We start from the raw sequence: 24,052 nt of genomic DNA on the forward strand, positions 1-24,052 counted from the left end.
CCATTAACTGCCCCACCCTCTGTATTCTGGGTAAAGTGCAATCCTAAGCAAAACAGAGCTGAGGGCTCACAGGGCAGTCAACACCCAGGATATCCATTACCTGAGATGCCACCCCTTCCAAACTCTTTGTACCACTCAGGCAATTTTTTTCCCATCTGTAATGGGATTGGCAATCTGATCTCTTCCAGTACTCTGCTGATCCTTCACCTCATTTTAGAAAAGAGGTTTGAGGTTATGTACATCTTGTAAATTAATTTGCATTGAGTCTGCCTAGTGGCAGAAGAGATCAAGCACCACACTTATATACAAGAGCCCATTATCCCTCTCCTAAATGGTGTGGTAACCATTCATTCCACATCTTGCATGGCAGGGGAGGGAGTACTCCTAGTATACAGATGAATTAAACCTCTCCAATAGTGCTATTACTTGAGCCAAACATATCTAAAAATAGTTTGATGACAAAAAAATGCAAAGGTTGGCTGTTGTGATTTATAAAGGTTTTGGGCTCTTTTTTGTGTGCTTTTATCAGCTGCTACCATTATTATAAATGATTTTTGGCCTTATCGGTTTTATGTATTTGGATTTAGCGCACACGTTTTTTTTTTCCCCTAGCAGTACAAGTACACTTGGTATTCCCTGTCCCTGGAAAGCTTACAATCTAAGTTTGTACCTGAGGCCATGAAGGATTAACCTCCCCCCCCCCCCCCCCCCCCCCGATTTTCTAATCTTGCATGTGCAGGTTATAGCTTACTGATAGTTATGCATGTTAACTTAATTGCTTAATTAGGTGTGAAATGACAACCAATAATTGGCCCTAATTTGCTGTTACACACGTAACTACACTTACGTGATATTCTATAATGGGAAAGGGCAAGGGGATGGGATTTGATATACTGACTTTCTGTGGTTACAATCTAAGCGGTTTACGTATTATATACAGGTACTTAGTTTGTACCTGAGGCAATGGAGGGTTAAGTGACTTGCCCGGAGTTACAAGGAGATGCAGTGAGAATCAAACCCAGCTCCTTTTATTCTTAGGCTGCTGCACTAACCATTAGCTACTCCTCTATAAAGACAAGTAAGCTGTGCACATACACTTCAGGCACCTAACTTTCAGCAACCTGTACATAATTACCCCTTAAGTGACTTGCCTAAGATCACAAGCATCAGCAGAGGGATTTGAACGGGGCATTTGCTGGTTGTCAACCTGGTGCTCAAACCACTAGGCTACTCCTAGTTTGTTGAGAATTGTAATTTGGGTTGAACATTTAATGTTCACATAGAGCTCTCAACTGGATAGACAGTCTGCAAACAGAACAAACCAAAAGCTTGGCATTAGTCCTGTGTGTGTCATTTCATTATGAAAAATTGTTAGAACTTGCAGCAGTTGACTAGATGATGGCATGTTGATAAAGGAAATACCCAGTGGTGTGCTGGAGCCGGCTCGCACGAGCCGGTTGTTAACTTTGCTCGGCTCTTGCGAGCCGGTTGTTGAATTGCGTGAGCCGGCTCTCTTCCTCTCTCCCAATCCGGTCCCTTACGTCAGCGACTTCACGGATTCTTCGGGGTCGCTGCAAGCGCTGACTCTCCCACGCTGGCGCTGCAGGTTCGCATTTTAAAAATGGCCGCCGAGACTTCCAGAGGTGGCCTCGCGAGACTTCTGCCGAAGTCTTGGAGGCCGCCCTTGTAAGTCTCGGTGGCCATTTTGAATCACGAACCTGCAGCGCCAGCGGGGGAGAGTCAGCGCTTGCAGCGACCCCGAAGAATTCGTGACGTCGCTGACGTAAGGGACCGGATCCAAAGGGAGGGAGTTGAATTCGCCGAACTCGGGAGGGGGTGGCAGGGGAGAGAAGGGAGTCGCTGGGCATTTGTGAATGGAGGGGAGGGGAGAGAAGGGTCGCTATAGGTGCATGCAGGGCAGGGGAGAGGAGGGTCACTGCTGGACATAGGTGGATGGAGGGCAGGGGAGAGGAGGGTCACTGCTGGACATGGGTGCATGCAGGGCAGGGGACAGGAGGATCGCTGGGTATAGGTGCATGCAGGGCAGGGCAGGGGACAGGAGGGTCACTGGACATGGGTGGATGGAGGGCAGGGGAGAGGAGGGTCACTGCTGGACATGGGTACATGCAGGGCAAGGGACAGGAGGGTCACTGGACATGGGTGGATGGAGGGGAGGGGAGAGAGAAGAAATGCTGGACATGGATGGAGGGGAGAGAAGAGTGAGGAAGGAGATGAGATGAGGGAAAAGGAAGAGGAGAAAAACTGCACATGGATGAAGAAAATAGGCAGAAGCTGAGGACCAGAAATGAAGAAGAAAGGAAGAAAGAAAGAAAGAAATGGAAAGGAAGCCCTGGAAACGGAGTTAAGAGGACAGATAGCAGCAGAATCGGATACTGGGCCAGCATGATCAGAAAAACATTCACCAGACAACAAAGGTAGAAAAAAAATCATTTTATTTTCATTATAGTGTTTGGAATATGTTCACTTTGAAAATCAGGTGCTCAACATTAAAAGTTTATATTTACTTATTTATGGCATTTTATCGTACATTAAACATGAATTAGATTGGAACCTGGGATCATTTAAATTTTTTTTCCTGGAGAGAGTAATGCATTGCCCCCCCCCCCTGGCTATAGCCAGCTCTGCAATTTTTGGGGGGGGGGGGCGCAGAGGTGGACCGGGGAGAGAGCCTGTTAAAAATTTACCAACACACCACTGGAAATACCCCAGAAAAAAAGTGTCTATTCAGGCAGGAACTGGGACCATGAGTCATCTCAATGTTTTCTGCTGACAAAGGGGCTCATTTTCAAAGCACTTAGGCTTACAAACTTCCATAGTAACCTCTGGAACTTTGTAAGTCTAAGTGCTTTGAAAATACGCCTCAAACTCTCCTCTGTGCAGGGCCTTTAGCTCCTCTGAGAACCTGTGTTAAGATAATAAAACCAGGGGACATCTTCCAAACCAAGAACTGAATTATAGGCCTCTAACAATGGATTTGGATTTTGTAATTCATTACCTTTCAAACTCAAGGTGTATTATTTCCCTGTTCCAGGGGCTTATAATCTAAGTGTGCACCCGAGGCAATGAAGGGTAAGTGACTTAGGTCAGGAGAAGCAGGATTTGAAGCCTGGCTTCCCTGGTTATCAACCTGCTATTCTTCCACTCCACTCTCTACACCACCAAAATTGCACTTAGACTGAAAAATTAACAGTCCTATATATAATACATAAACCATGCTATCTGTGTCAATGTGCACAGAATCTACTGAGGTACTGGAAAAGGCTGAACCAACTATACCAATTCTTCCAGAGAAATATCCAGTATGCTGGGGAGGGGAGGAGTATATGCTGGGCAAGCAAAGGTTGCTCCATGTGTTGCTGCCTGATTTTCTTTTCCATGTATATCACTCCGAGTACTCTGGAACTACAGCAAGTCACAAATTTTAGAAACAAAATAATTCAGGGGCTTCCTTTTTAAGGCCTTTTGTAAGACTCCCAGGTGAGGACAATGGAAATGACCACAGCTCCTGAAGGGTTTGGTGGATACTGCTTGATCTGGGGTCCCAAGATTTATCTCCTCTCCCAGAGGTGCGACATATAGTACAACTCACTTCCTTATCACATCCTAGTGCTCATCTAAGTGAAGCAGTAACATACCTTGAGCATTTTTTTGTTAGATGTGTTTTTGCCACATTCTCTTCGTAGTTGCTCACTCATAGCCTGTAGCTCTCTGCCAAAATGGATCATTCTTTCCATGGCCGCCTGGCTTCCTCCGCACAGCTGACGCCTCAGTTGTCCTGAGTCCACTTCTGTAGGAATGATGGTGACACGTTACAAAAACACAATGTCCATGAAATCTGAAGCGCACCAAAAGATACGGCGCTGCCAATAATATCACACTACCCTAGGGTTTCTCAGTAAAGCAGGGAAAGGGAACGGAAGGGATTTTAGATTTAGCAAATACTATTTTTCAGTTGTAGCTCAAGGTGAGTTACATACAGGTATGTTACATACTTGTCCTTGGAGAGCTCACAATCTAAGGGGCCAATTCAGAAACTTTGTGCAACAGCTTTTCGTTAACATTTAGCATATGGCTTCCTAATGCAAGGAAGTTTTGCTCCTCAATGCAAATCAACCCTGTCTTGCACTAAATATCGGAACCCGGAGTTGCATGAACCTACATCTGTGCATGTGCTGGAATACTAGTCTGTGTACAGAATGTGTGCAATACTAATATTTATGTGCAGGACAGTATTCCAGCAATGTGCAGATATACAGTATATGCCTGCAACTCGGGTGCAGGTACAATTTCCTGTGCGCAGACCTCTCTTTTCATACAGTTGGGCGCTTATGTTCTGTGTACCTGCCTACCTCACACATGCACTAGAAAAGTTGTAGATCGTTATGATTACAGTGAAGGGAAGAAACTGGCATGAAATTCTCCTAAGTGCTACCACAGACGTTCAGAGCTAACCTTTTATGTCTCCTCAGACCTGGCGATAAAGCCCCAGCACTGTGCTATGCCTTTTGGCTTTCTGTGCACCTCTCTACATCTCTGCCAAATAGTCCAAAACCTCATTATCATGGATTTAAAAGTGCTGTGTTAGGGTTTGTGCAAAACCCATTTTTTTGACTGGTGCACAGAGCCTACAGTACTTTTCTGCATTAGCCCATAAGTTTGTACATGAGGCAATGGAGCAGCAGTGGGATTTCAATGGTGCTTCCTTGGTTCTCAGTCCACTGCTCCAACCACTAGGCTACGCCACTACTCCAAAAGGAGTAAGGGGAAGGATTCCTTTATATTTTTCATTCAAACACAAGAAATCACTTGCACTTAATGGACAATTTAACCTCACTCCAGGTGCACTGATGGAAATCAATGTTATGGGACAAACAAATGATTATTAAATCCACTAGTGTCTCAAGAAGATTTCTGAATGGTGTATTAAGTTGTCTATTACACCACCCCTCTTCCCTTGTGCTCTTCCCCACTGAAGTCTCAGCAGCCACAAAATTAAATTATTTAAAGAGCTGAAACATGTTCTAACATCTCCAACAGGAACATTTAAAAGTTTGTCTCTCATCCTAAGACATGAATGTGTCAAGTCTGTCTGCTGGGACTCTGCATACTGCATTTTCTTATTAAGCTGGAGGCTCACACAAAGTCACCCGCCAGCCTGAAGCCAGGGGCTCGCATATAGATTTACATTTTAGATTTAATTACTTGCCATTTCCAAATCCAAGCCCAATGTGAATTACATTCAAGTGGCTGAGGTAGTGGAAGGTAAAACAACATGCCTAAAGTCACAAGGGGGCCCATGCAGAAAACCTTACAGTAGAACCCACACTCTACTGCGAAATTACTGCACCCTCCCCCACGGCATGGAATAATCAATGAGCATGCAAATTACTGTCACAATAAAACTGCAGCAATAATCCAGAGCTCAAGCAGTAACTGGTGCAGGCATTGACAGGAAGGGTGACACTGAAGAAAAAAAAAAAGAAGAAACTGCTGGCACCCCAATCCAGCTTTCTGCAGGGCCCCTTATCAGTCTAGCTCCCTCCCACTCCTTGACCCCACATCCCTCAACAGTCAAATTCTGGTGGACTAGTGGGGCCCCCACCCCTGCCCCAACATCAAAACAAAAATCCCTGGTGGACTAATGGGCCCCCTCCCTCCCCCCACCCTAACCCACCTACCCCCGACTGTAAAAGAAATGTCCTGGTATCTGATGGAACTGCCTAATCCATTTTCTAAGACCTCTGGACTCCCCCCCCCCCCCCCAGATGCCTTCAGGTAAGGCAAGAATGATGCCTGCCCACCCACTCACTCCTGCTTTCAGCACCATCATCTTCAAAATGATGGCGCGATACATGGTAGGCCAGCCCTGCCCAGTGCATTCCAAGATGCACCGCATGGGCAGGGTGCCACCATTTTGAATATGATGGCACTAGAGGCAGGAGTGCGTGGACATTGCTCCTGCCTTTAGATAGCTGGGGGGGGGGGGGGGGGGGGGTCCACAGGAGACACTAGATACCAGGGAGGTTTCTTTTACATCTGGGGGTGGGCGAGTGGATCAGGGTGGGGGGTGGCCCACTGGACCACCAGGTAATTTGTATTTTATTGCTGGGGGGGGGGGGGGAGGAAGAGTCAGATCAGTGAGGCTGTTAGATTTGGGACCAGTGCAGAAAGCAATCTGGGGCAGGTGGTCGAGTTGTAGTGCGAGACGGGGGGTGCTGCAACTAACCTTTCTACACTGCCTCAAACCTGGCAAAAAGTTTCCCATGCAGAACACGCAGGAAAAACAGGTTTTTTTTTTCCCTGAACAGCTGTATGATAGTTATGAGCACATTAAAATGCATTCTAATGTGGTCTGCGGTAAGGGTTTCTGTGCAAGTTGGCACCTGCAATGAAACTTGTCCTGCATTGCTTGGCCAGTAAAACTCGCAGTTTAACCATGTTAAAGCCACAGTAATGCTTTCTGTATGGGCCCCAAGGAGCATTAAGTAAGATGCACAAGATTTAAACCTTAGCTTTTCTGATTTTCAGTCTGTTGCTCCTCCTCCATTCCCAGTAGCTGAGGCTCCAACCCACACTATGTAATTTCAACTTTTAATTTCATTTATTTCTCTGTACATTCTCAGCCTGCTGCACTAGTACTGGCTATCAGAAGCCGCTTCCATGTTATCAACAGCTGACACCAACAGCTAAATGAACTCTGGCAGTTATCTGCTTCATGCAGCTCCTAACATTTCTTGGTTTATTCTCAGATAGTCATTTCATCTTGCAAACTTTAGGGAGCAAGAGAGGAATCCAGTTCTCTTTTTACTCAGATAACAGAGTGCACCTTTTATTTACATATCTGGCACTGTTCACTCTGTTATCCTCCAGAACTCTCACTGTGAGCCTGTATTCCTATCAGAACTGCTGAGCTCCCACTCTCACTGTAAGTCTGCACTTACTTTAGAATTGTTAAGCTCCCACTTTTACAGCAGTCTACACATTTATTAGAACTGCTGAGCTCCCATTTTTACAGTATTCTACACTCTTATTAGAGCTGCTGAGCTCCAACCTTTATTGTAGCCTGCTCTTCAGCCATCATCTTTCACAAATGCAGTAAATTATCTGCATTTATTAAATAAAAGAAACTTCAGATAAGAAAGAGCCTTCAGGTGTGTACTCCAAGATACTGAGACCTTACAAAGAAGCAACTAGCTGATAGGAGACAAATTAAAGAAGAACCCTATCCCAGAACTATTCCCCCCTCCCACCTCTTATACTCACTAACAGAATACTGGACCTGGAGCCACTACTGATCTCAATAGCTCAAATGCAAGCTGAAAATACATAAAACACAAAAGACCAGGACACAGGATTCCATACCAAAGAACAAGTCCTATCACGCACCCTATCAAACATGGCCTACTAGCAGCCCAAAGTGAACTAAAACCAAATGAATACCATCAAATTACTCCTAACAATCTACTCCTTATCACTGATCCACCTAACACTAACCACCCCACTCGCAGGAAGTAACATCATCCCCCATACTACATAATCATCAAAGACTGACCAGATACACCCCACCTCCATCAAACTGACAACTACGAAAACAAAGGAAGAACTCCAACGTGCGGACAACCCCAACAGAAGGGAAAGAAACTTCATAACAAACTCACATTAACAAAGAAACAACTAACAAAAATCCACACAACACCAAACACAGAAGACCCATACCAAAAAATTAAAGTGGGTTACATCAACGCTAGATCCGTAGTAAACAAATCAACAATAGTAACAGAATGGATCACGTCAGAAAACCTTGATCTACTTTTCATCAACGAAACCTGGATCCATGATCAAAGGACCCTATAATCCTAGACCTTTGCCCTCCAGGATACAAAATCGCTCACTGGACCAGAAAGGAAAAGAGAGGCGGAGGCATAGCACTAATCTATCGATCCCACTTTACCACCAAAACTACTGCCGAGTCCTTACCAACCCAACTTGAAATTGCCTCAATCAGAATCCACAACAAAACTCTGCTTGATCACCTGAACTGTGTCTTGTTTTATAGACCGTCAGGTAATTGGAACGAAGGCCAGATAAACTTCACTGACTTCATTTCAAACACTTGTGCAACCAACTCCAATATACTAGTATTAGGAGACATTAGCCTTCACCTAGAAGACCCAAACTCTACCAACGCACGAGAATATAAGGAATTCCTCCACTTATGGGATCTCAAATGGCCACAAATGCAAGCTCCCATGTCAAAGGCACACACTCACCTCATCTCACACAAACTGCCAACAGACCAGACCTAATAACAGCAGATATTAAATGGAAACACCATGGACTGATCACTACAAACTAACCTATCCCTAAAATGGCGGAAGAAGGGTTCAAACCGCACACAAGAACACACAACCTACAGCACAAGATGCCAAATAAACTCAAAAACATTCTGGCAACAGATATACAATAACAAATGGACAGCACAATGGACTCCAGAATTGATAAAAGATGCAGAAGCATACTAGACGAAATAGCACCCTTACGAACAAGAACCTCACGTAGGCATAACTCCATATCATGGTTCAATGATGAACTGAAAACACTAAAATACAAACCAGGAAACTTGAACGAGCATGGAAAAAAATAAAAGATGAACACACACGCAATGCATGGAAACAAATACAAAGAAAATACAAATACACAATAAGACAGACCAAAAGGTCATACTATAAAACTAAAATAAGGCCAGATTACAAAGACCGAAGAAACTATACTAACTCGTGAACAAACTACTAGATATCACAGTGGTCACTACAACCAATACAGACATCCCATCTGCAGACAAACTTGCTAAATACTTCAATGAAAAAATTGCAAACCTACGCAACACTCTACCTCAGGACAATACAGATATCGAAAACTTCATCAATGGCTTGGACCCAACCTTGGAGAATACCCAGCTGACCGAACTTGGTCAAACTTCGCTCTCCTCACCGTCAAAACAGTTACCCAGACGATCAAAAGGTTCTCCAACATCCACTGTAAATTGGATACCTGCCCAGCTACCTAATAAAATCCGCCCCTGACCGCTTCATAGCGGACCTCACATCCACCTAAACTACATGCTTCAACAAGGTCTCTTCCCTAAGGAAAATGGCAACATGCTACTCACCCCAATACCAAAGATACCAAGAAAAATACAAACAAAATCACCAACTACCGACCAGTAACATCTATCCCACTGGTAATCAAATTGATGGAAAGCATGGTAACCAAACAACTTACTGATTATTCAAACAAATTCTCAATATTACATGGATCACAATCAAGATTCCACCCCCCTCCATAGCACTGAAACAGTGCTAATTACTCTCCTAGCCAAATTCAAACAGAAAATAGCAACAGGTAAAAGCATACTTCTCCTCCAATTCGACATGTCTAGTGCATTCAACATGGTAAACCATAATATACTACTAAGACTCCTAGATTACTTTGGGATCGTAGGAAATATACTTAGTTGGATCAAGGGTTTCCTAACCACTAGAACATATCAAGTGAAATCAAATTCAAACATATCATCACCGTGGAAAGCAGACTGCGGAGTACCTCAAGGATCACCACTATCACCGATCCTTTTCACCTAATGATGACCCCATTAGCCAAGTCCTTATCCGACCAAGGCCTTAACCCTTTCATCTATGTGGACGATGTCAGAATATACATTCCTTACAAACATGATCTGTCAGAGATCACCACCGAAATTAAGCTCAGCTTGAACATCATGAACTCATGGGCAAATGCATTTCAACTAAAACTCAGTACAGAAAAAACACACTTATCTTCTCATCCCAGTACAATGCGAACAACTCCACAAATATAAACACCACTGATTACACCCTCCCCATCTTAGACAGCCTGAAAATCCTCGGCGTTACAATCAACCACAACCTTACACTAGAAAACCATGTGAAATCTACAACAAAGAAAATGTTCCACTCAACGTGGAAACTCAAACGCGTGAAACCATTCTTCCCGAGGGAAACATTTTGCAACCTGATACAATCAATGGTTCAAAGCCATATAGACTACTGCAATGGCATTTATGTGGGATGCAAAGAACAACTAATAAAGAAACTTCAGACCGCTCAAAACACGGCAGCCAGGTATATTTGGAAAAATGTGATTCGAAAGCGCCAAACCCCTCCGAGAAAAATTGCACTGGCTCCCAATCAAAGAATGTATTGCTTTCAAAATCTGCACCCTGGTTCATAAAATTATCTACGGCAAGGCCCCAGGATACATGACAGACCTCATTGACCTACCAATCAGAAATACAACCAGATCAACACAAACATATCTAAACCTCCACTACCCAAGCTGCAAAGGACTCAAATACAAATCAACTCATGCATCAAACTATGGAACGCATTACCAAAAGCCATGAAACGTATAACCACCTAAACTTCCGGAAATCACTAAAAATTACCTGTTCAAAAAGGCATACCCTACCGACACAACTTAAATGCCTGAACCCTGCAACACTACGAAACCAAAAGCACGTAATGGACATAACGTAACTCGTCCTCCATACGATTCCCTAATATGTCTGTTCCACATGAACCTCATTCTACCACATCATCACTGTGTAACTGTTTATACCGGAATTGGCGAACGTCTTTACGGTACTATGTAAGCCACATTGAGCCTGCAAATAGGTGGGAAAATGTGGGATACAAATGTAAAACAAATAATTAAATAAATATGCATTGTGTATTATTTCTCTCTTAAAAGCAGAACATCCCTAACCCATTGGTGCTCTACACACATAAATCTAATGCTGATAATCAGAATGCCTTGTGCTTACCACACAAAACTTTTTCCTTGGCAAAGTGATCAGACAAGTCATGTTCAATGCACTGTGTTATTGGACCTGCTCAGAGGGAATACCAAATTTCGGGGCACAATGGATTCAATATGAAGTAGTAAATAAAAAAAGCAATGACATCATATCTACGCTATTTGAATGTTCTATTGCATTGCTTATTAGGTGTTTCATTGTGCTGACATCATATGTTATCTGAATATTCTTCAATGCTATTATGATATTGTTTATACTGTACAGACATCTTTCCAAGTTTACATCATTCATTTATGTTTACATTTGGTCATTTTACTATTGTTAACAAACTTGTAAGTTTTGTGTTTAACTGGACCTGCTGTACACCACTTTGGGTAAATCTGTTCATAATGGCGGATAATAAATCCCAATAAAAATAGTCCAATAATTGGCCTTCAAATATCTGAAAATGCTTCTTATGACAGTAATTTTCAATATCTATTCCTGCCTGAGCAGGTTGGATTCTCATCTTTCTGTAATTTTGTACCTTTATAAACTAAGGTATGCCAAGCCACTGTTTGGTGAAATATAATCTATGAAAGGATGTGGTTCTCCATTAGTTGACAGCTAGTCTACAATGTTTTATGTTTTACAATACAAGGATGTTTTTATTTGGGATTTAAAAAAAAATAAAATAAAAAAAAAGTGACAAAATGATTCCTGATGAGCTGAGACCAAAGCACTTCTCAGATGAGTAGAAGTAATTTAGTATTAGAGTCTGTCTGAATTCTCGCTTTGGTTTCAGATTTGGAACCAAAACTGATCCGAAATTCTGGTTTCGGCCGAAAATGACACATTTTCAGCTAAAACAGAAATTCTACCTTGTCTTGCAATCACACTTAGTCCCCACCCCCAGCAGATGAGCCGCCAGCAGCAGCTACCCTCTCCTCTTGAGTCTCCCTTCCCCACAGGGCAACCCCCCCTCCCAGTAGCAGCCCCTCCTGGGCCTACCTTTTCATTGGTGGGTAGTGGGCAAAGGAGCATCCCCTACTTGCTCCTGTGCATGCCCAGCTCAGAAAATGGCTTCTGGGATTTCCAGCCAGTGAGTGCCACAGGAGATCCCAGCAGTCATCTTGAGAATGGAATCAGCATGGGGCAAGAGCGAGTGATCACTCTTGCACGTGCTGCTTCCATTCTCAAGATGCCTGCCAAGACTGCCGTTGGAAGTCCAGAAGCACGCAAGAATGATTAGGGATAATCCTGCACCCGCTACCACCAACAAAAAGGTATGCGCAGGAGGGGGCTGGGGGGGGGGGGGGGGGAGGAGTGACCAATTTTGATTGCAGATTCAATTTCGGCAGAAACTGAGGATCCTGGTGTTGGTTGGGCTCTATTTAGCACACACATACACTTTTGTTTCTCCACATATCTTTATAACTATATTTGATTACAACCTGCTGACGATTGCCTTCAATACAATTTTGTATAGTAACATTACCAAATGCCAGGAGGCTATGTGTAACCAGGGGCCAATACAGAAAGCTGCCACAGGCATAAGCGTGTGGTAGACAAGAGATATGTGAGCACTTTACATGCTGCACAATGAAGAAAGACAGTTAACTTGCAAGGTAGACATCAGCACACAGCATATTGAAATGAATGCTACTATTAGCTATTCTATTATTATCCTGATGCACAGAAGCACACAGATTTTAAGACAAGCACAATCCAAGAAATTTATTACCAGGTCTGAGGAGGTGTAAAAGGGTTAACGTGCCCTTCTGCTACAATTGCATCAGGGTAGAAAAGCTAACAGGCTAGTTACCATTTATTCCTCTGAACCCCCTCAAATTGTCTTGCCATCTGGTGAACCCCCCCATCCCTTCCAAAAAACAGCTACTACCCTCCCTCAGCCTCCCAAAACCCTTGACCCCCCCAGAGATTACCCTGATCCTCCCAATCCCAACCTGACCTGACATCTACTAGAAACCCCCCCCCCCCCTACCCGATTCCCTTCCTCCCCCACCAAAAAAAGCCCTACCATCTAATGGCACCACCAGCCCGTTGCAACCCCCCTCCTCCGACATACCTTCAAGAAGAGGCAGGAATGAAGCCCACTCACTTCTGCTTCTTTTGTGCTGTGCTCCATTACCCCTAACTCACCAGAATGGCCACTGCCTTGATCTTGTCTTCTCCAACTGCTCAATCTCCAATTTCTCCATCTCAGTTATTCCTCTCTCTGACCATCATCTGATAACTTTCACACTTAATCATCCTCCTTCCTAATCCCACCCAATCTCCACCAATGCAGTTAGAAATCTTCAAGGCTATCGACCCTTGCACCCTCTCCACCAGTGTTTCATTCCTCTTCTCAACCACTGTGTTATCCAAGTCTGTCAATGACGCTGTCTCATCCTATAATACTATTCTCTCCTGCTCTGGATACTTTCGCTCCTCCTATTCCCCTTGGCTGACCTATAGAATCTGCTATCTACATTCCTATGCCTGATCAGCTGAACGCTTTTGGCTAAAATCCCGTGCCCACGTGATTTCATACATTTCAAATTCTTTCTGATCTCTTTCCAGTCTGCTCTTTCACTTGCCAGCAAAACTACTATATCCATTTGATAAACCCTCTTGATTCCAATCCTTGCTGTCTCTTTGCCACACTGAGCTCTCTACTCAAAGTGCCTTCATCTCCAATGCCCCCTTCACTTTCTCCCCAGACTATGGCCAAGTACCTCCATGACAAGGTCCACAAGATTAAACTTGAGTTCTCAACCAAGTCACCTTCACCTCTCCTTCCCCTAGTCCAATCTGTCAACCTTTCTTCAACCCCTGCCTCCTTTTCTGAAATCACTGAAGAGCAAACTGCATATTTTCTTTCCGCCTCCAAACTCATATGTACTTCTGATCCTATTCCTACCCATCTACTCATCACTATCTCTCGTCATATCCTCAGCCTCTCTTTCCACTGCAACTGTTCCAGTTTCCTTCAAATATGCTGTAGTTACACCACTCCTCAAAAAACCTTCACTGGACCCTCCCTGCCCTTCCAACTATCATCCCATCTCCCTCCTCCCTTTCTTATCCAAGCTATTTGGACATGCTGTTCACCACTGTTGCATAAATTAAGGTATTTTATAATCTGTATGTGCTTGTAGACTTTGCCTGTGCTCCACTCAGATCTCATCCCTGACTATACCCCTGGCAAAGAATGCATCTCTGCATCAATGTGTGTGCTTTCACACCAGCTGGAATTTTAGAGCAGACCCATACATGTAAAAAAAAAAAAAAAACATTGTAAAAGTTACCCCTCTAATGGAGATCCTCGAGAAAACTCTAAACACTGTGCTACTGATTTTAAAAAGATGAAAGCACTGGTTAAAATTTTTCCAGGAGGCAGCAGCAGCCAAATCCAATTGTAATGTGTCAAGATTTTCAACCAAGCAGAGGTACTGCTGCTTTAAGCTACTCCTGTTTCAGTGCAATTCAATATTTAGGTGAAATGAAACTTGTTGCAACCTATGTTTTTATAGAAAGAATTTAAGAAATATCACAGACCCATTTCTGCGTCACAGTCTTCCATTTCATCATCATGCTTAGCGCTACCATTTAGAAAGCCATTGGATGAGGCCTCAGCAACACCATTGGAGTAATGATCAGTTTCCATCTCTGCATCGTTGCTGAGAAAGGGAAAAATGAACACAATTACTTTAGAAATATTGGTTATATGGATTATGGTTCACACTAGCCTCCTATTCCTTTCTAAAGTCAGGCTTTCCTGAAGGATTAATATTTCACGAACATTAAACATGCTCCATTATCAATCAGCTAAACTATACCCTGCATTTGTTTGAAAGCAGTGGCGATACCTTAGTAAATCTCAGTGAATTTAAGATACCAAAGTTGGTGCAAAATTGTAGAATACAAAATGCTGGCACAAACATGACAAATTTCCCTGTGGGTTTATTAGTGCATTTTATTATTAAATACTTGAAAACAGAAGCAAGAAGTTATTTATAATTAATAATCAACAAAATGACCAATTTATTTCTCAGGAAATTTATTGATTTAAAGAAAGCTGTAGATAATTCGTGGTCAAACAGGTTACCTGAGATTAAGAGGGTAGGAGTTTACACTTGTGTATTTAGGTCACACAGACTTCAGGGCCACAATTTTTTTAAAACTTAGTATTTATTTATTGAGGTTGCAGGAAATCATGTGATGCGTTGATCGGGATAGATGTGCTGTAGTCCTTCTCTAGGGTCTCGCTCTCCATTCGCATTCTCCGTACATTTTTTCGCGTAGCCTATCATTCAACTTTCCCCCGACACTGCGTTCGGGGAGAGACAGCGGGAAAAAGCTTTAAAAAAAGAGACTGGGTGCAGAATGGCAAAGGCAAGATGGTGACGGTGTAAGTGCCCAGGGCCTCTGCATTCTCAACTCACCGCCAAGTGGAGAAGGCACTGGAACCATGACTGAAGCAGTTGTCCAGCTAACACATTTGGAATCTATCTGGCAGATACTACTACTCAGCAAAACCGGGGAACTAGAACACTGGGTCTTTGTAGTGGAAGACTCAACCGGGCACATCATGCACTCAACTGCAGGTTTGGAAAAACAGGTCCGCAGCCAAGTGGACCAACTTGATGACCTCCAGAATAGCTCCCGTCGGAGTAACCTGCAGGTTAGGTTTGCCAGATACTATCCTTGAATGCACTTTGGGGCCCTTATTGGAAGGCTGTCTGTCTGCTGAATTTGCTCGTTCTGACAATATGGGGCCACTTTGTCTGGAGCAGGCATATTGGTTGGGCCGCTTTCATGAAGGCTGAAAGAAGCCCAGAATACTGATAGTGAAAGTGAAGGTACACAATTATAGTAACAAACTAGAAATTTTGCAGGGCTTCAGACAAAACAAGACTCTTTAAAATATGAAGGCACACTTGTTTCTATCTTTCAGGATTATTCAGTGGAACTCCTGGAGCGCCGTTTTCCACAATTTGTGCAGCAAGTCAGGCTAAGGGAATCAAGTTTATGCTGTTTTTACCCAGCACTCCTCAAACTTATCAATGGACAGTGGTGCTCTTTTGATACTCCTAGTGCAGCGCAGGAGTGTATTAACACATTACAAGGAGAGTCGTCATCCGAGACTGGTTGAGAATTAACATTGTAGCTGCTGTTGGACTGGATTCTGTTTTATCTAATACCTGAAACTGGTCCTATGTAATGGTGTTTTGTCAGTGTTCTCTGTTTGACCATTACTTTTTTCACTTACTTAGTAGTATCGGGAGGGGGAGTGGAGGGTGGGACCACAAGCATCAAACGTGATTTCCATCTCTGTCGCTCAGTTTTGGTAGTGACAGGTGTTGTGGGTAGTTTAGGAGATGGTTTATGGGAATGGTATGGGTGGAGTGGGGGGGGGGGGGGAGGTATAGAGAGGCAGCATGGGAGGGGGGTGGGGGGATAGCAATGTTCATGATGCAGTACTTTTTTGGGGCAGTCCACATGTCCAGTAGTCCAGGGACTCTACAGATGCGATTTCAAGTTTTATTTCAGTTTCTTATGCTTGGGGTGAGGGCTTGGCAAGCTGGGCTCTTTACAGTATTGTATATTTTTACACATTTCATTTCCTTGTCAGCCAATGACTTGGAATATGGGCAGCATCATCTCTCCCATAAAGCGTACTAACTCCTCCTTTTACAAAGCTGCGCTAGTGGCTGCTGGTGTGGTAAAGCCGACACAGCCCATTCAAAGTGAATCGGTTGTGTCAGCCTTGCCGAACGGCTTTGTAAAAGGGGGGGGGGGTGTAAAATTCTTTCTGCTCTCAAAAGACACAGTGGAGACATAGCCTGTCTCCAGGAGACATGGCTCACAGACCACGAACATCAAAAATTAAAATGCCAATGGGTGGGAGATGTCTATTACTGTTCTTCAGGGGACAGGCATGGGGGGGGGGGGGTTGTTTTAACAAATCTTTACACAATACCTCCATACTTATTTTCAAGATGCAAGCAGACGTTATTTGTTTCTTAAGATCTGGGCTCAAGGTCGTGAGTTTTATTTGTCATATATGCCTCCACTCCCTATGATCCACAGTTCTACCCAGCCCTATTAAAATGCTTACTACCATACAACTCCTTAGATATTATAGCAGCTGGAGGAGACTTGAACCTAGTATTAAATCCAATACAGGATTGCTGGAGGGGCATCAGGAGCCACAGAGAGAATTCATTTGCCCAGATAATGCTTACTTATTTTGTAAATGCACTTAGGTTGGTGGACCTTTGGTGTTTGCTACAGCTATCTGAACGTTTTCTCATTTAGACTCCATTTTTGTCCATCAAAATTTATTCTGTGCTATTCAATCTGCAGAAGTGGGTCATGGCAAGATCTTTGATCATGCCCCAGTTTGGACAGACCTGGAGACTCCTTTGGATGATAGTCCCTATGAAGTTGGCATTTTCCTTCTTATTTGGCAAAAAACACCAACTTTATTAAATATCTGGCCTTTGCAACTTCTAATGCACAACACGAATCCAACACAACAAAAGCTGTTAGTTGGGAGACATGATAGCTATTAAGTCACTAGCGTCTAGTATACTTCACTTGGAAAGAAGGCTGCAACAAGCTAAACGCCAATACATTTCAAACCCTTCTCAACATAAAAGAAACCTTAGTTACTCTTTAGGCCACATTAAATACTCTTATAGATGAAAAAAAATAAAAGTATTTTATAGGAAATTTCGGTTTCATAAATTTGGAAATAAGTCTGGTTGTTTACTAGCTCATGTTGTTAAAATGTTGCATGGAGGGGGCTCTTGGCAGTGGCAACGTTGGTGGATGACCAAGGGGTTCTTACATCTCATACTGATCAAATTGCACAAATGTTTGTGCAACATTTTAGTACCTTATATGGTGCAGCGCCGCTCACGTTCCCCACAGCTCTGCAATCTTTTCTGGATAAGGCAAGGCTTCCTTGATGGCACCGGAGGTGGTGGAGGCACTGAACACACTGCTTCATGTTAAGGAATTACAAGCATCCATAAAATCGTTGAAACCGTCCTCTGCTCCTGGAGCTGATGGATTTACAGGAGACACTTACAAGGCCTTGCAGCATTCTTTAGTAAAACCCTTGTTGGCCTATTTTATGGAAGTGGTAGAATCGGGTGCCTTTCCTCCATACGATAATATGGTATTGATCACCTTTCTTCCTAAATCTACCAAACCACGGGAAAATGCAGACTCATACCAGCCCTGATCACTAATAAACGTTGATATTAAGCTCTTAACTAAAATCTTAGCAAATAGTCTAGCCGAGTACCTACCAGACTTGATTGGACCGGGCCAAGTAGTTTGTTAAGGGGAGGAAATCAGTCCTAAATGTACAACAAGCCTTGCCTGTGATGTATCACTGTCAAATCGCTGAACACACCGCCCTAGCGATTAGCTTAGATGCGGAAAAGGTCTTTCAATAAAATGCTACAGAGAGTGAGTGTACAGGACTGGTTCTTTTCTGCCATTCAAGCTCTTTATCATGAGCCAAAAGCCCAGTTATTGGTTAATGGAGAATGAATATCCACTTTTCCCATTTTTTGGGGCACAAGACAGGGTTGCCCCCTGTCCCCGCTCCTATTTGTATTGTCCCTGGAGCCCTTGATCCGAGTCCTTAATGCAGATGGGATGGTCTTGGGAGTAATATTGCAGGGTGACCAGTAAAAAGACTTCGGCTTTTGCAGATGATTTGTTGCTTTTACTTACTAATCCCATAAACTCCCTGCCCTGATTGTTACAGGTCATATCTACGTTTCCCCTTAATCTAAGTAAATCAAAATCTTTGCCAATTACTGCACGGACAAGTACCCAAAGGAGAGGTTCTTTCTCTCTTACTTTAAATTATTGTATTCATTTAATGTACATTGTGGCTGACACATGGGGTAAATTGCAAATTTGGGCAAGTTTTCCACTGTCTATGTGGGGTGGGGTACCTGTTTACTATGCTTCTGGCACCTAAGTGGCTTTATTTGTTTCAAATGTCCCATATTTTATGTCAATGAGATGAAGGATAATTGTGATGGGCTCTGCCATTTAGGATCCTGCTGACACTAAGACTTTGGGGGCTTGGGCCTTCTCAACTTATGATATCTTAGTGTGGCAAAGGCAGCGAGACATAATCAACTACTTGCTTCTGTACACTTTAGAATAATTTGCATACTAGTGGTGAATTGCTCCCTAGGGATTTTCTAATGTATCCATTTTTGAGGGCTTAGAGTTATTTGGAGGTGGCTATGTAGGTGACATCATTTTTCTAATTCCTACAACAGCTCAGGGTCCTAGTATTTTTACCAGGTGGGCTAAATGGGGAGTGGTTTTTTTTCCATGTTCTGATGGACGAGGAACGTATGAAATCTTTTTATGTTCTGCAAAAGGAGTATTCTCTGCTTTCTAAGGACTTCTATGCTGATCATCAACTTAAACACTATGCTGCATCTTTGGTTTGGACAGACTTAACGGAAAATGTTCAGGACAACTTACATGAAGCGCATTTGTGACCTGGATTTTGCTGGAAACAAAGATACTGGGCTAGATGGCCCCTTGGTCTGACCCAACAGGGCAACTCTTATGTTTTTATGTACCAAAACTATACCACACGTCTTTGTGGTTATCACTTGACAGCATATTGTGGGCCACTTTGGTGGCTCATCCATCACTATTGCCTCTGCACTCACTGCAATACAGTTTAAAGAGCCGGTTCTCTACGTTAAAAAGAAAAACAATTGTAGGGGGGGGGGGGGGGGGATGAAAAGAACAAGGGACGCACCAGAGCTGATATGATCATACACTGGGGGGGGGGGGGGGGAAGAGATAAAAACAGAGGGGAGCCATATACTGGCAGCGCATTGGTTGGTGATCAGTGAGAATCGGGACCAGTCTGCTGAAGTGAGAATTGATACTGGAATTCTCTTGGAGGCACAAGGAACCCTGCAGAGTGGAGGAATGAGAGCCAACACAGGTCCCAATCTAAGGACAGTGTGGGACAGGCAGGAAGACATGGAGAGATTTCCCTTGGGAACCTTCCCCTATCTGTAAATGTTATTCAGGTGAGGTCCTCTGTGATCACTTTAGATGTTATCTGAACTGCCAAACGTAAAATGAAGATGTCTTTTGCTTCTTATATTGATCTGGTCCTGAATCAGTCTGCTCACATAAAGAAGTGCATTGGGGCAGAGGAACAGAAGTGTGTAAACTATGAATCAAGAATGGCTAATTTAGAATAGCAAGCCACTGAATTTAAGAACTGTGATATGGCAATTATTAGTCCTCAAAATCCATAAATTTCTCCATCAAACCCCTGGTCACCCGATCATTTTGGCCTATGACTCTCTCCTGGAATGGGTGTTCAAATATGTGGATGGTTTTCTATCCCTATTGGTTGAGAAAATTCCCAGGACACCACTCATTTCTTAAACAAATTGTCTCAGGTTCAGCTGGATACTAACCCTGTGCCATTGGCTATGTTTGATGTTTTATCTCTTTACACTATGACACCTCAAGAAGAAGAAACGAGAGATAGTTTGCACTGAATTCTCATCCACGTCCATGGTCTGTTCCAACGGTTTCTTAAGGCTTGACAGAAGTGGCTCTAAAGGATAATTGTTTTGTATTTCAGGACAAAATGTACCCAAAATTATTGGGTACAGCAATATGGGAGCCTCTTTCACTTCTTTGGTGGCTAATTTGTTTATGAGTCAATTAGAACAAGATTCAATCTACAATATGGAAGAATTTAATAATATAATCTGTTGGTGGAGGTTTATCAATGGCATTTTTATATTCTGATGTGGAAATGAGACAGATTTGGTAAAATTTGCAAACAGACTTAATTGTATTCATTCTACTATAAAAATTCAGTATGTTTGTCATTCTCACACCATTACTTTTTTGAATGTGAAGATCTCTTTACAAAATGGGAAGTGTTGTACCAGCATATTTTCAAAGACAACGGATCGTAACTCTGTTACGTTTTGAAAGCAGGCATCCATACCATGTCAAAAACGAGTCTTTTGTTTTCTCAATTTTTGAGGTCTAGCCAGATTTGTGATGATGTGGTCACATATAAACAAACTTCAACAGAATTACAAGAAAAGTTCATTGCAAGAGGTTATCCTCACACTTCTGTCAATGTGCTCACAAGAGTGCATTATAATCATCATGACTGGTTATTGCAGGCCCAACATAAATCGGGGATGATAAATCCTGTGTGTATTAAAATACACAAGCTTTTCCAATAAAGTAGCAAAGACTGTTAAACATTGGTCTATTTTGTCTGTTCATGAGATTTTTAAGCAATTTCAATGTTTATTGGCTTATTTTAGAAATATAAACTTGGCTGATTATACAAATCAGACATATGGAGGCATATTTTCAAAGCACTTAGCCTTCCAAAGTTCCACAGAAACCTATGGAACTTTGGAAGGCTAAATGCTTTGAAAATATGCCTCATGGTCTACCACTATCAGGGAATTTACTGATCATCAAAAGTGTGGATTGTGCTCACTATGTTGTATCACAGAACAAACTACTGAGTTCTGGAGTGCAGCAAACCACTGTTGGTTCCAATTACATTGTTCTACTAATTGTTCTTCTACATGTGCGATTTATAAAATAACCCGTTCAAGTGGGTTGTACTACATTGGGTAAACAAAGCGTTAAGTTAAAAACGTATGGCAGAATATAAACATTGTACTACAGCACAAAAATTGAAGCTCCCATTGACTACAAAAGCAATATAGGTTTGAAGATTTAACTTATTTAGTGATGACTGATCAATTGTTTGCCATCAGAGGGGATGATGTATCCAGGTACCTTCATCAAACGGAACTGCGTTGGATTTACAAATTAGGCACGGTGACGCAGAGGGCTTGAATGGCCCAATAGAATGGGAGGCATTTTATTAAGAATTTTGACTGTTATATCACGAGGGTTTTTTGTGTTTCTGTTTTGGGCTAGGGGATTGGGTGGTGTTCTCAAACTCTGTCACCATGTTAAAGATTCACTTGTATTCCTCCTCGAAGCAGGGTATCGAAACAAGAAGGGCCCGAGGTAAGGTGGAGCAGTCTTCAAGTCATAAAAATCATCGGAACTGTGGATGTGTGACACTTTGGAACTGTGTATTGTGGACTGATATATGGGTTTGGAGTCTGTGAGTGCTTTCTAGGAACTGTGGGAGCACTGGGAGTGTGGCCCCAATAACCTAGAAATCAACAAGGATAACTTGAGAGTGGGAGACTCGCCCAGAGGCAGTTGGGATCCAGTCGTTGAGAGGAGGGTGCTAGTGTAGAGCACTGCCCAGGTGCAGGAAAACCTCAGCTTTGCTGGGGATAGACCCTCTAAATGGCCGTGGCTGCAAGGTTAGCCCCAGGCCAGTGGCTAGATATTTCATGACAATATCTATATAAGTTTTCAGTATAACCTTATCTCAATCAGGTTTTGGCACGCACATTATTTTGAATTACTAGTACAACTGATGTTTGGCCTTCCAATTTTTTGTTTTCTGGTGCAATCATCAAAGACCAAGTGGTTATTCAGCAGAAACTTTGAATCAAGACTGGTTAATTTAGATTAGCAAGCCACTGAATTTAAGAACTGTGATGTGGCAATTACCAAAGACCAAGTAGTAATTCAGCAGAAGATGGAGGTAACTGAAAATTATTAAATGACTAACTTGCAGATTTTTAAATTTCAAGAAGTAACCTTCTCACCTACAGCTATGCTGAGACAGTATTATAGGAAATTCTTGATGTTAATTCTGAATCCATTTAACCTGATACTAAGGCTTGCACCCAGAGAAATAACACCTGCCTCTCCACCAGGAAGGCAAGAGAAACATAGGAAAACACACTGTAAACCCAGAAAGTCCACATTCCTGAACCTAAAGTATAACTTCAGAGTCCAAATCTTGTCTAGTTTAAAGGCAAAAGTTACCAATTCCTCCCCTCCCAAAAAAAAAAAAAGAAGTGGGGGGGGAATGAGTTTTGCTAGATCTCCTGTTGTTATTCAGTTGATAAACTAGCTTTATTTACTTGCGTATGAACTGCCATTGAAAGCTAAAGGATCTTATAGGCTGAGTTAACACTGGATATTCAATGCTGGGGCATCCTGGGTTGCTGCACTAACACAGATATTCAGTGCTGAAGGCCAAATGTTATCAGGCACCAGGCGATACGCAGACCAGTGCCTGGTTAACTCAGCAGATCAAGTCAGGACAGCCTTTCTGCGGTCTTAACTTTATCCATATACGTAACTGGTTAGTGGACTAAATATCGCCACTAACTGGCTAGGTAAGGGTAAAGGTAAGGCATTTTATATACTGTCTTTCTGTGGTATAACCAAAGCAATTTACTATTATATAACACCATTTTTCAATCGGTATGCCGCAGCTGCTCCCCAGGTGTGTCACAGAGTCCATGGGGATCCCGAAGGATCCCCTCCAGGTCATAGGTGTCACCTCAATATCTTCCTCCCACCCCCTTGGGGCTCTCTCCTCTCCACCACAATTCTACAAACTTTGTGGTTGCCAGAAGCTATTAGAACCGCCTTTCTCTGGTCAGCCCTGGGGTTACCTTCCTTCCTTCTGACGTGACTTCCCTTTGCCATGTGGAAGGGGACACGGCAGAGGGAAAGCCTCTGGATGGCCAAAGGAAGGCCTGTTCTATTAGCAGCTGGCAACTGCAAAGTTTGTAAATCGCAGTGGAGAGGACAGAGAGGCCTGAGGAGTGGGAGAAGAAAGGTAGGAAAAGATATGTTACCTGCAGGAGGGAAGGGGGTGGGGAACAGGAGAGACAATACCACAGAGGACAAAGAGTGAAATGTTGTACATAGGGAAGGGAAGAGGGGAGACATGCGGCACATGTAAGGTAAGGAAGAAGGGACATGTCTCTATTTTTGCTTTGATCTTAATCTTTTTTATTTTCTCTGGAGTTCCTTTAACTTTAATTTCATGTACTTATGATTTGTATCGCAACCACTCAGGCAGTTATTGTCATGGGTGGTATAACGAATTTTAAATAAAACCTGAAGTCTCTCTATCTTTTGGACTTGGTATTATCCTCTCCCTGGAGGGTTCATAATCTAAGTTTGTACCTGAAGCAATGCAAAGTTAACTGACCTTACCTACATCACAATTAGTAACAGTGG

General features: G+C 42.8%; 1 protein-coding gene across 1 annotated transcript in view; it reads right to left on the bottom strand.

The window, feature by feature from the left end:
- LOC115475447 (ran-binding protein 9-like) overlaps nt 1-24,052 on the bottom strand; it is a 39,027-nt gene that overhangs the window by 12,002 nt on the left and 2,973 nt on the right. Inside the window, exons 3-4 of the mRNA XM_030211175.1 lie at nt 14,420-14,544; nt 3,657-3,808 (exon numbers count right to left, since the gene is read on the bottom strand). Of these exons, the coding sequence (XP_030067035.1) occupies nt 3,657-3,808; nt 14,420-14,528 (261 nt within the window). The 5' untranslated portion in view covers nt 14,529-14,544. The remainder of the gene's footprint in view (nt 1-3,656; nt 3,809-14,419; nt 14,545-24,052) is intronic.

Source organism: Microcaecilia unicolor, chromosome 1, assembly GCF_901765095.1.
Source record: "Microcaecilia unicolor chromosome 1, aMicUni1.1, whole genome shotgun sequence".
In the NCBI taxonomy this organism is placed as follows: domain Eukaryota; kingdom Metazoa; phylum Chordata; class Amphibia; order Gymnophiona; family Siphonopidae; genus Microcaecilia; species Microcaecilia unicolor.